The sequence below is a fragment of the Phyllostomus hastatus genome, unplaced genomic scaffold (genome assembly GCF_019186645.2).
Source record: "Phyllostomus hastatus isolate PE091 unplaced genomic scaffold, TTU_PhHast_1.1 phas_scaffold_93, whole genome shotgun sequence".
Lineage (NCBI taxonomy): Eukaryota > Metazoa > Chordata > Mammalia > Chiroptera > Phyllostomidae > Phyllostomus > Phyllostomus hastatus.
In genome coordinates this window covers 17,747,516-17,760,796 of record NW_025334042.1, presented here as the reverse complement: position 1 = coordinate 17,760,796, position 13,281 = coordinate 17,747,516, and the positions used below count along the sequence as shown (strand labels likewise).

Genomic DNA, 13,281 nt, shown 5'->3' with positions numbered 1-13,281 from the left:
AATCGATGAGGTCTAGATAACAAGAGTAAGGGGTATAGAACCTTGAGGGGTGTGTTAATGGAACACAGATGAAGGATAGTAACTTATCAACACCTTGTGACTGAGATACCGGGGGGATCCTATCAAATGATAGTATAACCAGCCAAGCAAAGAAGACTATACAGAAAGAAAAAGAATACCAAAATACTATTAAAATAAAAAGTCAGCAAAGTGAGAAAAAGATAATACAAATTTACATTAACTTGCAAGATTAAAAAAAAAAGAAAAAGGAAAGGAGAGAAAAGCAGAAGATGTAGTGTAGGAGAGATAAATTTGGAGTGGAAAGAATAATATTAGGTTGAAAGGAAGAGAAATATAAGGGACTGCAAGATAAAAATAATAAGAATTGAAAAAAAAGTCACGTAAAAACAAGATAAAATCAATCAACCAACCACAGCCAGAGAAACCAAACAAAACCAACAACAACAACAAAAAAACCCAAAACAAAACAAACACACACACACACACACACACACAAATATGAACCAACCAACCAATCAAACAAACAAACAAACAAAAAAAAACCCTCTTGTTGGTTTCTAACTGGCCAGACCAGTTTTTCTGCTCTTGCTGGCTTCAGCTGGCTGAGGGGCCTTTGAAATGCTTCTCTCTCTCACAACCCGATCTCAGCAAGTCCGCCAGGTACCTTATGCGCCCCTACACACTGGCTCACGAGAGTCAGTCTTTCCGACTATGGTGCGCGAGCCTGGCCGTTTCCAGCTCCGTGTTCTCGCCTTCCCGTGCTCCGACTGGATGTTGGCGCCTTTCCTGGCTCCCCCGGTCAGGCTGGCTGGAAATCTCAGAGCCACCACTGCAGTTACTAACCCAGCACCACGTCTGTCCCGGTATCACAGCGCGCGATTCCGGCCTCCCTATGGGGCGCGACCCGGTGTTGGCGCCTTTCCCGGCTCCCTCGGTGGGGCTGGCTGGAAATCTCTGAGCCACCACTGCAGTTACGCACCCAGCACCACGTCTGTCCCGGTAGCGCAGCTCGAGATTCCGGGATCGCAGCGTGCGATTCCGGCCTCCCTATGGGGCTCGAGCCGAGCATAGCCGGCTTGTGCTCTCCACTGATCTGCACTTCCACCGGGCTAGGGATGCCCCTGGTCCTGTCGGCTAGAAACTCTCACTTCTCCTAGGTCTCTGGGCCGCTGTTCACAATTCCCTGTGCGATTTTTTGTCAGTCCAACTGGCCAATCTGTTCCTTCTAGCCACCGGTTCTCCCCTGGAGTTTCTCACCCCCGTATTTGGGGGAGGGAGGGAGCAGCAGCTTCCCTCTCTCCCGGGAGCTCTGTGGCAGAGCCAGAGCACTCAAAGCTCATTTTATTAAAGTGTAGTTGACATACAATATTATATTAGTTTCAGATGTATAACAGTTAGATTTCACATTTTTACACCTTACAAAGCTATCACCACAAAAAGTCACTATCCGTGGACTCTTTGTGATATTATTATTATGTACAAAATTATTGTGATATTATTAACTGTATTCTCTATGCTGTACTTTATATCCCTGTGAATTACTTGTGTTATAACTATAAGTTTTTACCTCTTAATTCCCTTCACCTTTTTGCCCATACCCCCACCTCCCAACCTTCTGGTGACTATCAGTTTTTTTGTATCTATGAGTCTATTCTGTTTGTTCATTTGTTTAGTTTTTTTTAGATTCCACACATAAGTGAAATGATACAGTACATACAGTACTTGTCTTTCTCTGACTTATTTCACTTAGCATTATACCCTCCAGGTCTATCCATATAGTTTGATAGAACATTACTATCCCAGCTTCTTCTTTTGTCTCCATTTTCATGAAGTGTCTTTTCCATCCCTTTAATTTCAGTCTGTGTGTCTTTTCATCTGGAGTCTCATGTAGACAGTATGTGTAAGGGTCTTGTTTTTTATCCATTCAGTTACCATGTATGTTTTAAAATGGGACCTTACTGAATTTACATTTAAAGTAATTATTGATATGTATATCCTTATTGCCATTTTAATTGTTTTCATACTAGATTTATAAGTGGTTGGTATATTATCTTTAGTATATTTTTGAGTTTACTAGTGACATTTTATCCTTGCATTTTTTAAAATTTCAAGTTTTGGCCTTTTCTTTTGCACTTAAAGAATTCCTTTTTTCTTTCACCACCTGGGTTATTTTGGTTAGCACAATGCTTTCTAGTTAATAGGAACCTAATCAACAGGAAACAAACAAACAAGCAAAATATAACCAAAGACACTGAAATTGAGAACATGCTGACAGTGATCAGAGGGGAGAGAGGAGGGAATTTCAGGGGAAAAGGGGAAGGGTTTGCAGGAACAAGTATAAAGGACACATGGACAAAAACAAGGAGGAGGGGCGTGGAAATGGGAGGGAGGTGGGGAGGACTGGAGGTGTGGGCTGGGATGGGGGTAAAAAGCAGAAAACTGTACTTGAACAATAATTAAAATAAAATAAAATAAAATAAAAAATTCCTTTTAACATTTGTTTTAATGTTAATTTAGTGGTGATAAACTCCTTTGGCTTTTGCTTGTCTGGGAGGATCTTGATCTCTCCTTCAATTCTGAATGATAACCTTTCTGGATAGAATATTCTTGGTTGCAGGTTTTTTAGTTCCATTTTTCAATTCCAAACCAACACATCAGAACTGATGCTTGAAACTGCTCTATTCAGCTTTATGACTAAAAAGTTTCATTCTGTTAGTTCTGGAATAAAATATATAATGATCCTTATGTATATTCACCTATAAACTTAATTAATTTCCTCACCCCTAATAAAATAATATTAATATACAGTTATTTTTTAAAATATATTTTATTGTTATGCTATTACACTTGTCCCACTTCCCCCTTCACTCCCCTCCACCCTGTAGACTCTCTCCCACCCACATTCTCCTTCTTTAGTTCATGTCCATGTGTCATACTTATAAGTTCTTTAGCTTCTACATTTCTCATACTATTCTTACCCTCTCCCTGTCTATTTTCTACCTACAATCTATGCTACTTATTCTCTGTACCTTTTCCCCCTCTCTCCTCCTCCCACTCCCCTGTTGCTAACTCTCCATGTGACCTCCATTTCTGCGATTCTGCTCCTGTTCTCTTTGTTTGCTTAGTTTGCTTTTGTTTTAGGTGTGTTTGTTACTAACTGTGAGTTTGATGTCTTTTTTTACTGTTCATATTTTTATCTTCATTTTCTTAGATAAGTCCCTTTAACATTTCATGTAATAAGGGCTTGGTGATGATGAACTCCTTTAACTTGACCTTATCTGAGAAGCACTTTATCTGCCCTTCCATCCTAAATGAAAGCTTTGCTGGATAGAACAATCTTGGATGTAGACCCTTGCCTTTCATGACTTGGAATACTTCTTCCCAGCCCCTTCTTGCCTGTAAGGTCTCTTTTGAGAAATCAGCTGACAGTCTGATGGGAACTCCTTTGTAGGTTACTGTCCCCTTATCTCTTGCTGCTTCTAGGATTCTCTTCATTTTTACCTTGCTAATGTAATTATGATGTGCCTTGCTGTATTCCCCCTTGGGTCCAGCTTCTTTGGGACTCTCTGAGCTTCCTGGACTTCCTGGAAGTCTATTTCCTTTGCCAGAATGGGGAAATTCTCCTTTATTATTTGTTCGAATAAGTTTTCAATCTGTTGCTCTTCCTCTTCTCTTTCTGGTACCCCTATAATTTGGATGTTGGAACATTTAAAGATGTCCTGGAGGTTCCTAAGCTTCTCCTTGTTTTTTTGAATTATTATTTCTCCATTCTTTCCTGTTTGTTTGTTTCTTTCTTCCTTCTGGTCCACTCTATTGTTTTGAGTCCCAGTTTCCTTCCCATCACTATTGGTTCCTTGTGCATTTGCCTTCATTTCTCTTATCGTAGCCTGCATTTGTTCATCTAATTTGTGACCAAAATCAACCAATTCTGTGAGTTTCCTGATCATCAGTGTTTTGAACTGTGCATCTGATAGGTTGGCTATTGCTCAGTCACTTAAAAGGATAAGTTCTGGGGATTTGATTTGTTCTTCTGTTTGAGCCATCTCTCTCTCTCTCTCTCTCTTTTTTTTTTTTTTTGGTCTGGTTGCGCCTGTTATGGTGAGGGGCGGAGCCTTAAGTGTTCACTAGGGCTGGGCACCCCAGTCGCTGCTTGTGACATTGTATGTGGGGGCGGGGTCGAGAGGGAACAATGGTGGTTGCTGTGTTCTCCATGGGACCTCAGTCCCTTCTGCTGCTTTCCCCAAGCAAACTGGACCCCTCTGGTGCCAGTTCCCATGTGGGTGGGCCTGTGCACGCCATGGGACCTTCCAAGGACCTGTCCTGTGAGGCTGGGTGTCTCTCTGTGTGCCTCAACTCCCACAGGCAACCTCAATCAGTGTCCCGAGGCTCTATTTCCAAGGGCTGGGATCCTGGGTTGTGCACATTTCCTTGCTTTACAATAGCTGCCTCACTGGGTCTGCCGGTTGCCACTTTCGCACTCAGGGTCCACCTGCTGCAATCTAGCATGCCCCATATGCCTTACGCACCCCCGGATGCCTTACATGCCCAACTCTCTCTGCTCTCCACTCCTCGACCCGCACCCGGCTGCTCCTCTCTGCCCCTTCTACTGGTCTGGATGAACGGGTCTATTTAAACTTCTTGGCTGTCTGACTTCCATTCAGATCAATTTTCTGTCAGTTCTGGATGTTATTCTGCCTCTAAATTGTTGTCGTTACAATCTTGGCTGTGCATGGAGGTACAGTGCACCCACCTGTCCCTCCATCTTGGCCGGAAGTCCAATATACAGTTATTTGAATAGGTTTCAAATATGATAGAGCAGTAAAGATGGAGACAGAATAGTAGTAGTATTTTGTTCTGTCATTGATTTAAACATATGAATTCATTTCATCTCCATTTTTAAGGAAGTTGCTGTGAGAGCAACAAGTGAAAGATGTAAAGAAGGTCATGAAGACTTTGGAATCTGAGGCAATTTTGTAGATCTTAGGAAAAAAATGACAGTAAGCCTCTTAAAATTTAGGGAGGTTGAAGAATCAGAGAAATTCTGTATACTTTCTAATTTTTATTGTTACTATGTTACTCATTTTAATTTTGGTAAAGACATTTTTTTGGATCATTTGCTGGTGTTTATTATCAATACTACTCCTTGGAAGGATAAATAACACTAAGTTTAACACTTCTTTGCTACCAAAGAAGAAAATATGTGTAAGATTATCCTTAATTGCTAAACAACTTAATTGACGATGAATGTGTTTCATGGAAAATACGGAAATACTTCAGATTAACCAAGATTGTTTTGGTGGGTTAACAGTTCTTCCAAATCCAAAGAGGTTAATTTGGATTCTTCTAGGAAATCAATACTTTTTATTCTTTTCTTAATTTTTTTTATTGTTGTTCAATTACAGTTGTCCTCCCACCCTCCAATTACTCTCCCTTGCTGTACCTACCCCTACCTCCAACATTCAATCCAAATGACTGTTGACAGTGACTGTTGAGAGATTATTAATTTAATACATGAGATCTGTCTGGAAAAAGCACTATCAAGCACTTACATTTAACAGGCAAATATAACCTTAGAGCCAGTCAATCATTATTTACCCTTTACTTTATCAAATAAAAACCTCCCAAAACCAAAACTTTTCCTGAGAGTAAGGGCTTTTTGAGACATGCTAGCCAGACAAAGGACTAAGCCATGGGGCATGCAGTCTGAACCACCAGGAGCAGTCCTGGGGTTGACAGGGCTTTCTTTTTTCTTTTTTTACAATGAGGTTGGGGAAGAAAGATGTAAATGGTTTTGAAAGAATTTATATTAGATCTAGATAAGGAATGGTGAGGGCAGGAGTTTTGGGGAGGAAAGACAAGCAGGAAAAGTTCTGGGGAGGTGAATAGTTCCTAAGAAATAAAGACTTTTTGCATCTGGATTGATTGTGGGCAACAGGTTCATGAGTGAACAGGATGCAGTGGCCTGTGGCTGGTGGGCTATTCTTTTTAGATAATTGCTGAGCTAGCTGCCTGGAAGTTGAATCAAAGTTTCAACATACATTCAGAAGTGTGGGCAGTCTTTCCTTGGTTTCTACCTGTGGCTGCTAAGTGATCAGCTTTACAGGTCTCTTCCTCTCACCCTCTGGTCTACTATAATTTAATTTAGGACATCTCAGATTTTTTTCTCATCTACTTAATGAATTAGAGGGCATTTGTTGGGCTTTGCTCCCTACTGTGGTCATGCCAGTCTATTTATTATCAATTATTATTGACAAAATGTTACTAAAGAACAATTATGGAGAGTTTTGGTGAAACTGAAATGAACTTTATGACTACCAGCAAAAATTTCTCTATAAATTATATCATGAGGGACAATATTTCCTTTTGTAATTAGTTCTATTTGCCTACCAAAAAACCTTTTTTTAAAATATATTTTATTGATTATTCTATTACAGTTGTCCCATTTCCCCCCTTCACTCCCCCTCAAAAACCTTTTGTCATGGTAAATTGAAATGCTTTCTTTTTTGGTGACTAAATTAAGGTCCAAAAATCCTTTTAGTTCCCCCTTCCCTGCCCCCCACACACCCAAAGGATGCACAGAGCAAGGAAAGAAAAAAAAAACTCTATATGCATTTTGATTTCTCTTAGGCTCTTTTTTTCCCTTCGTTTATTTTCTTTTTTAATCTAGAACCTCTGTGGTCCTCATGGACCTTGGCTCTGGAGCCTACATATCTTAATAACTTAGCTATTCTTCCCTCTCTCCCAGAGGATTATCCTCCCAGAAGGTGAGGGAAATCTCAAGGCTGCAATTATTTGGAAAAGTTACACTGTTACGGTAATATCAAAGCCTCAGTGGGTAACCATTGCTGATATTTTGGCATATTATCAGATTCCATATGGCTCATGGCCTCTACTTATACTCATATATTCAATACAATCTACTCCCCTTCTTTAAAAGCATTCAAGCATCCAAGAATGCAGGAGAGATGTGATCCTGCAGACTGAGGCCTCAGGTTCACTTTGTGTAACTGTAGAATATAATTCCTGGGTTTAATTCAGTTTTAACGGAGCATCATTTGGAAAATTTACCTTGTATCTATTCTACAAAGGAGTACACCATTTTCCAAGAAATAAGTACTGAAGGAAAGAGTGGTTGTTTAAGTAGATGTAAATCATGATGTAATGATTTTTCAGTATTTATAATCAGAACATAGTGATTAATTAACTGTACGTTTACCCTTTCTAGAATTAAAGTGATAATAAGAGGCAAACATCAAAGTTCTGTTAACTTCATCTTCCCAAATCTGACAACTTACCAAACAACGTAAGGTAAGAATAAATTTTAAGACATGTAAGTTTTGGCAAATAATAAGTCACAACTGACTATTTATTTATTAATGACCCTAGGAAAAACTCCCTTTTGTAGGTATAAATGTCTTTAGTCATACTTATTAACATTAGAATGAGTTTGGTAGGAATAAATCTTGAAGATTAAAATGATCTACATTCTTGCCCCTAGGCATGATTAAAGGAATATAGATAAAATACATAATTTTTCTAAAAATATTTCACAGCCACTTCAGGCTCTCTTTTCACTGCTTAAATACCATATACCATTTCAGACTCTAAGTATGATCTATTTAATATATTGCTCCTTTATGATACAGTTACTTGTATGCTTAATTTTTTGATGGAGTTGGTGAACAACAAAAATATAGCAATAAGTCACCATACCATTTTCCTGTTATTTCTCTTTTTTTTCCTCAGGCACAATATTATGTTTTTCTTAGATTTCTTTATTAAAAAATTTTTAAAATACTTTCCCTGATTTCCTTCTCCCAACTTAGAATGATTTATTCAGAAAAGCTCACATACTTGTTATTACTTTTCAACCTAATTAGCACTGATTATTTAGGTGTGTATTGTAGGACTGAGCATGACAAGATATAATAAAAATAATAATGGCTAATATTTATTGAGTACTTACTCCATTATAAGTGGTGCTTAGTGATTTACTTGTGTCATCTTGTTATATACTATCAAAAACTTTGAGGGTTATACATGGGGGACCCGCCAAAAACCAGAATTATCTTCTGGAGCACAGGCACCTTGTAGTACAGGCTCCCCTGCTAGGTGAGTGTACTAGGAACCCATTTGTATCAGTGTATCAGCTGGCATTGTTGTGAGAGGTTGTATTGGGCTTTAGTGAATTTTCTTTGGAGACTCTTTCAAAGTGTTTGCCCATTTCATGATGTGTGATTTACAAGCACACATGCTCCAGGGTGCTATGTGTTAAGAAGTTTTTGACTAAAAATGGCATGAACCCCATGTGCTACCCTCCCTATTCACACAATCTTGCCCCAAACAACATTTTTTTTTTGTTTCTCTGGATGAAAAAAGTCCTCAAAGGGAAATATTTTTGCTGATGTGGAAGAGGTGAAACAAAAAACTGGCAGAAGCACTAAAAGGCATCAAAATTGGCGAGTTCAAAAACTGAGCAGTGAAAAAAATGTCTGGATAGGTGTATTGCATCAAATGGAGAGTACTTTGAAGGTAACTGAAGTTTAAACATGTAAGAATAAATACACAATTTTTAATAAATAAATTCTAGTGTTTTTTGGGTCCCCCCTTGTATTATTTTTATCACTCCTTTATATGAGGATACAGTGGTATAGTAACGTGAAAAAATTATATCAGTCACTTAAGTAACATAAATTATATAAGCAATGTAAGCAAGTTACATAAGTAACTTGTCCAAGGCCCAGTTAGAAAATGAGAGAAGCAGCACTGGAACTTACCCTCTATTTAAACCCAAACATGTGCTAACCACTGCAGTATTACAGTCTTCAAGTTTTTCTCTAATTCTCCATGCTCAAATATCATTCAGCTTTTACCTATATAATTAATATGCATTGATTAATTGCTATTTGCCAGCCACAGAACATAATTCTGATGCTATAGGAAGGACAAGTTGAAGTTTTGATCATAAGAAAGTTGTTGTCAAGTGAAGAATTATTAATGTTTAATATTAAATATGGTGATAATAGCTACTATTCTTGGGAGCATGATGAATACAGAGATGTTTTTACCCAGGTTGAAGAGTTGAGGAATGTGTTTTGAAGATAAGAAACTTCAAATGAACTCTAAAGTTGAAGTAGAAGGAAGTCAGGTAAAGGGGCAGGGAGGTGGTATCACCCAGTGATTAAGAGCATGGGTTCTGGAGCCAGGTTTCTAGGGTTATAATTCTGTTTTATCCTAGTAGGTGGCCTTCAACAGACTTCATTTCCAAGCTTTAGTTTCCTCATCTGTAAACTGGAGAAATTAATAGCACTTACCTCATTATTGTTATATGTATCATAAAAACATTTAGAAAAGTATCTAGAATGTAAATGGTACCACATAAATATTTGCTAATATTTTACTGTCTAGGCAGACTCATGCATATAAGCCATGAGTAGAGACAGAGTATCCATATTGTTTATACAAAGTAGTTAAAATTCTTAGTTGCACTGTCTATTAAATGAATTAATGATGGATCTGGATGTGATGTCCGGGGCAAATAAGAATACAATCATCAATTCCTTTATATGTATTTTTTTTTAGTATTAATTTCTAAAGAATTCATTTTTATCTAGACTACCCATAGGCCTTTTAAAAAATAATGAGTCATGGGCCGAGGTAATGCAGGGAAATTGTCTTTACAAAAAGGCTTTGGAGGCTCACATGGGAGAGAGATCCTAGAGTGTGAGTGCTAATGATGTTTGTGTTTGGTTGTGCACAACTCTTAATCTTAGTGAGTACATTAGTTACATCAGAATCCAAGGTTTCCATCACCCACAAAAAGTCATTGCACCTCTGAAGTACTTTTCAAATTTAGTTGCTTACTTTATTTTTGTTGGTAGTCTAAATTAAATCCTCAAAGTTAAATTTTCTTGAACTGGACTACTGAAACCCTCAATATTTCCAAAACCAAACATCAAAATTACTTCACAAATGTCATTTATTGAATTATTTTATTCTCTTTTCCAAGCAGTGCTTCATGACATAGAATTTATGCATAAATCATGAATTGTAAGTGTACAGAGAAGTAGTTGTTAGAAATGAGAGAGGCATTTGGGTGAAATGACATTACTTTAGACTCACAGGAAAAGATCTAATTCCACTGCTTATAGGAATAAGAACATAAACTAACCTTTTGATTCATCATCAGTTAGAATTGGCTTAAAGTTAAGTCACAGTAACTTTATGAGGTTAAAATGAACAATGATTACAAAATAGCTTTGTAAATCTTAATACTTTAAAAGATTTTTTGTAGCTAGGATCAAAGCCATGGGTTCATTTATTTATTTTACTTTGTGCCTCTCAGCAGGTTTCTGCCATGGGTGACAGGGGAATAAGCAATCACTCAGAAGTGACTGACTTCATTCTTGTAGGCTTCAAGGTCCGCCCAGAGCTCCACATTCTCCTCTTCCTGCTATTTCTGTTTGTATATGCCATGGTCCTTTTAGGGAATGTTGGGATGATGGCCATTATTTTGACTGATCCCCGGCTGAACACACCAATGTATTTCTTCCTAGGCAACCTCTCCTTCATTGATCTCTTCTATTCCTCTGTTATTGCACCCAAGGCCATGATCAACTTCTGGTCTAAGAGCAAGTCCATCTCCTTTTCAGGTTGTGTGGCCCAGCTCTTTCTCTTTGCCTTATTTATTGTGACTGAGGGATTTCTCCTGGCAGCTATGGCTTATGACCGCTTCATTGCCATCTGCAACCCACTTTTGTACTCTGTTCAGATGTCAACACGTCTCTGCACTCAGTTGGTGGTTGGTTCCTATTTTTGTGGCTGTATCACCTCAGTTCTTCAGACCAGCATGACATTTACTTTATCCTTTTGTTCTTCTCGGACCATTGACCACTTTTACTGTGATGTTCGCCCACTTCAGAGACTGTCTTGTTCTGACCTCTTTGTTTATAAAATGATTTCTTTCTTCTTATCCAGCATTATTATCTTGCCTACCATGATAGTTATTATTGTTTCTTATATGTATATTGTGTCCACAGTTCTAAAGATACACTCTACTGAGGGACGTAAGAAAGCCTTTTCTACTTGCAGCTCTCACCTTGGAGTCGTGAGTGTACTGTATGGTGCTGTCTTTTTTATGTATCTCACTCCTGACAGATTCCCTGAGCTGAGTAAAGTGGCCTCCTTATGTTACACCCTAGTCACTCCCATGTTGAATCCTTTGATTTACTCTCTGAGAAACAAAGATGTCAAGGAAGCTCTAAAAAAAATTCTAGAGAAGAAAAATACTATTCTTTGATTATTATTTCTCTCACCAAAGGTGCTGTGGCTGTTTATTTCATACTCCTTGTGGCCATTAATGAAAGTTATTCTCTTTAACATCATAACAATGTCCTCTGAAGCTTTTACAACAGAGAGTACTCTTCCCATTATTACATCTTCCTTTTCTCTGGAAACATTGTTAATTTTGAACATCCTGAATATTGGACATGTCCTTGATATCAGAGAAGCATTCTTCAAGATGAACCTCCACCCTACTAATTTTGAATAACATTTATTTTCACAAAATTGATTTTTATTTATTTTTATGGCATACTGCTGGACAGTCTTCATATTTTATTGTAGTGTTTAAACAATATTTTGTCTGGTGTTTGTTTTTGGAATTGCTCCTCCACTTATACATAATCATTCATAATTGACAATAATGCCCCTCTTATGTTTTTAAATAAATATTTCCTAATTTTATAACTAGTTTTTTGTTATATTGAATAGTTACTGAATTTTCACTTTGAATCAAGTATTTTGTGTGTGTTACATTGAGAGGAAAGAGTAATAAGAAGAAACAAACAATAAATAATCTTCACTATACACATTAACTTGGGAAATTATACATTGAGTGTGTCAGGTATTGTGGAGTGTTCTGAGGCACTGCTAATTGCTGAATTCTAATATAAAAGACCAAAGTGGGAGATAGAGATATACAAACACTTTGAGTAATCATTCCCTCAGTTTGGATCTTCATAATGTTCCCTGTGCTAATTATTGTTAGGAATATTTAACAATGTTATAGAAGCAAGGCAGTCATCAAAATAGAATATGATTGAAATTTACTCATCTTTGTCATTGAATATTTACTTGATTAATTTTATTGACTACCTATGTAATATGTTCTTGTCTTGTAGTAAGGCTAAGGTATAAAAGGCTTTATTTTTCAAGGAGTTTACAATTTATTGTGAGAGTCACATCTTGGGACAGACAATTAAAATCCAGAAATGTGTATGCCAAAGATAAACATAGAGATTGCAAGGTGGGGTGCTTGAGAGCAAGTGGTTGGTAATCAAGGAAAGTCTTTAGGACTATGTGAAAGATATATTTAAAAGGGGATGATATTTGAGTTGGGAAAACTGCTGTATCACTTTATATTATTGATGTGTGCTTGATCTATGTCAATGTAGATGAAAAGGGACTGAATTGAAAAATTGCAGGTAAAATACACAGAGCATATTAACTCTTTTGTATGAGGAGAGTATACTAAAGTAGTAGTGTCTCACCATTGTTGAACTTGAATGTGTGTGATGATGGCATGAACAGATAAAAAGTAAAGGAGCTCTCACCAAACCAGAAATATGGAGGAATTTTCTTAATTTGACAAAGAGCATCTACAAAAATCCCAAGATCAAATTTTAAATAGCTAAAATCATATTTAATTGTCGCAAACTAGAAGCTTCCTTGGTAAGATTAAGAACAAGGAGAAAATGCCCCCCCTCACCACAACTTTCAACATCCTACTGGAAGTTTTAGCTAATACAATGGATGGGGAAAAGAATAAAAGTGTTGGGTGTTGAATTATATCCTCCAAAACTAGTATGTTGAAGCCCTAACCTCAGTACTGCAGCTTGTGATCATATCTGGAGATAAGACCTCCAAAGAAGTAATTAAAATAAGGCTGTTGGTGGCCTCTAGTGCAATCTGACTGGTATGTTTATAGGAAAGGAAGATTATACCACACAGGGCAACACCAGGGGTGCCTGTGCACTGATAGTTGCCAATCTCAAGAAAGAGAAAAGGAGTGGCTGTCTCCAAGCCAAGGAGGGAGCCCTCAGAGGAGACCAAATCTGCTGGCCCCTTATTCTTGGACTTCCAGTCTCCATAATGTGAAAAATAAATTTGTTTTTTAAGCTGCCCAGTCTGTGGTATTTTGTTGTGGCAGTTCTAGCAAACTGATACCAAAAGGTATATAGAATGGAAAAAGAATTAATA

The 13,281-nt window shown here is 37.6% G+C and overlaps 1 protein-coding gene across 1 annotated transcript; it reads left to right on the top strand.

Annotated features, from left to right (window-relative positions):
- Nucleotides 1–10,321: 10,321 nt before the first annotated feature.
- On the top strand, nucleotides 10,322–11,320 carry LOC123813050 (olfactory receptor 9K2). The gene has a single exon (XM_045830080.1). The coding sequence runs from the start codon at nucleotides 10,379–10,381 to the stop codon at nucleotides 11,318–11,320; it is 942 nt and encodes a 313-aa protein (XP_045686036.1). The 5' UTR covers nucleotides 10,322–10,378.
- The last annotated feature ends 1,961 nt before the right edge of the window (nucleotides 11,321–13,281 follow it).

Coding starts and splice junctions, on each gene's coding strand:
- LOC123813050 (XM_045830080.1), top strand. CDS start 10,379: ATGGGTGACAGGGGAATAAGCAATCACTCAGAAGTGACTGACTTCATT.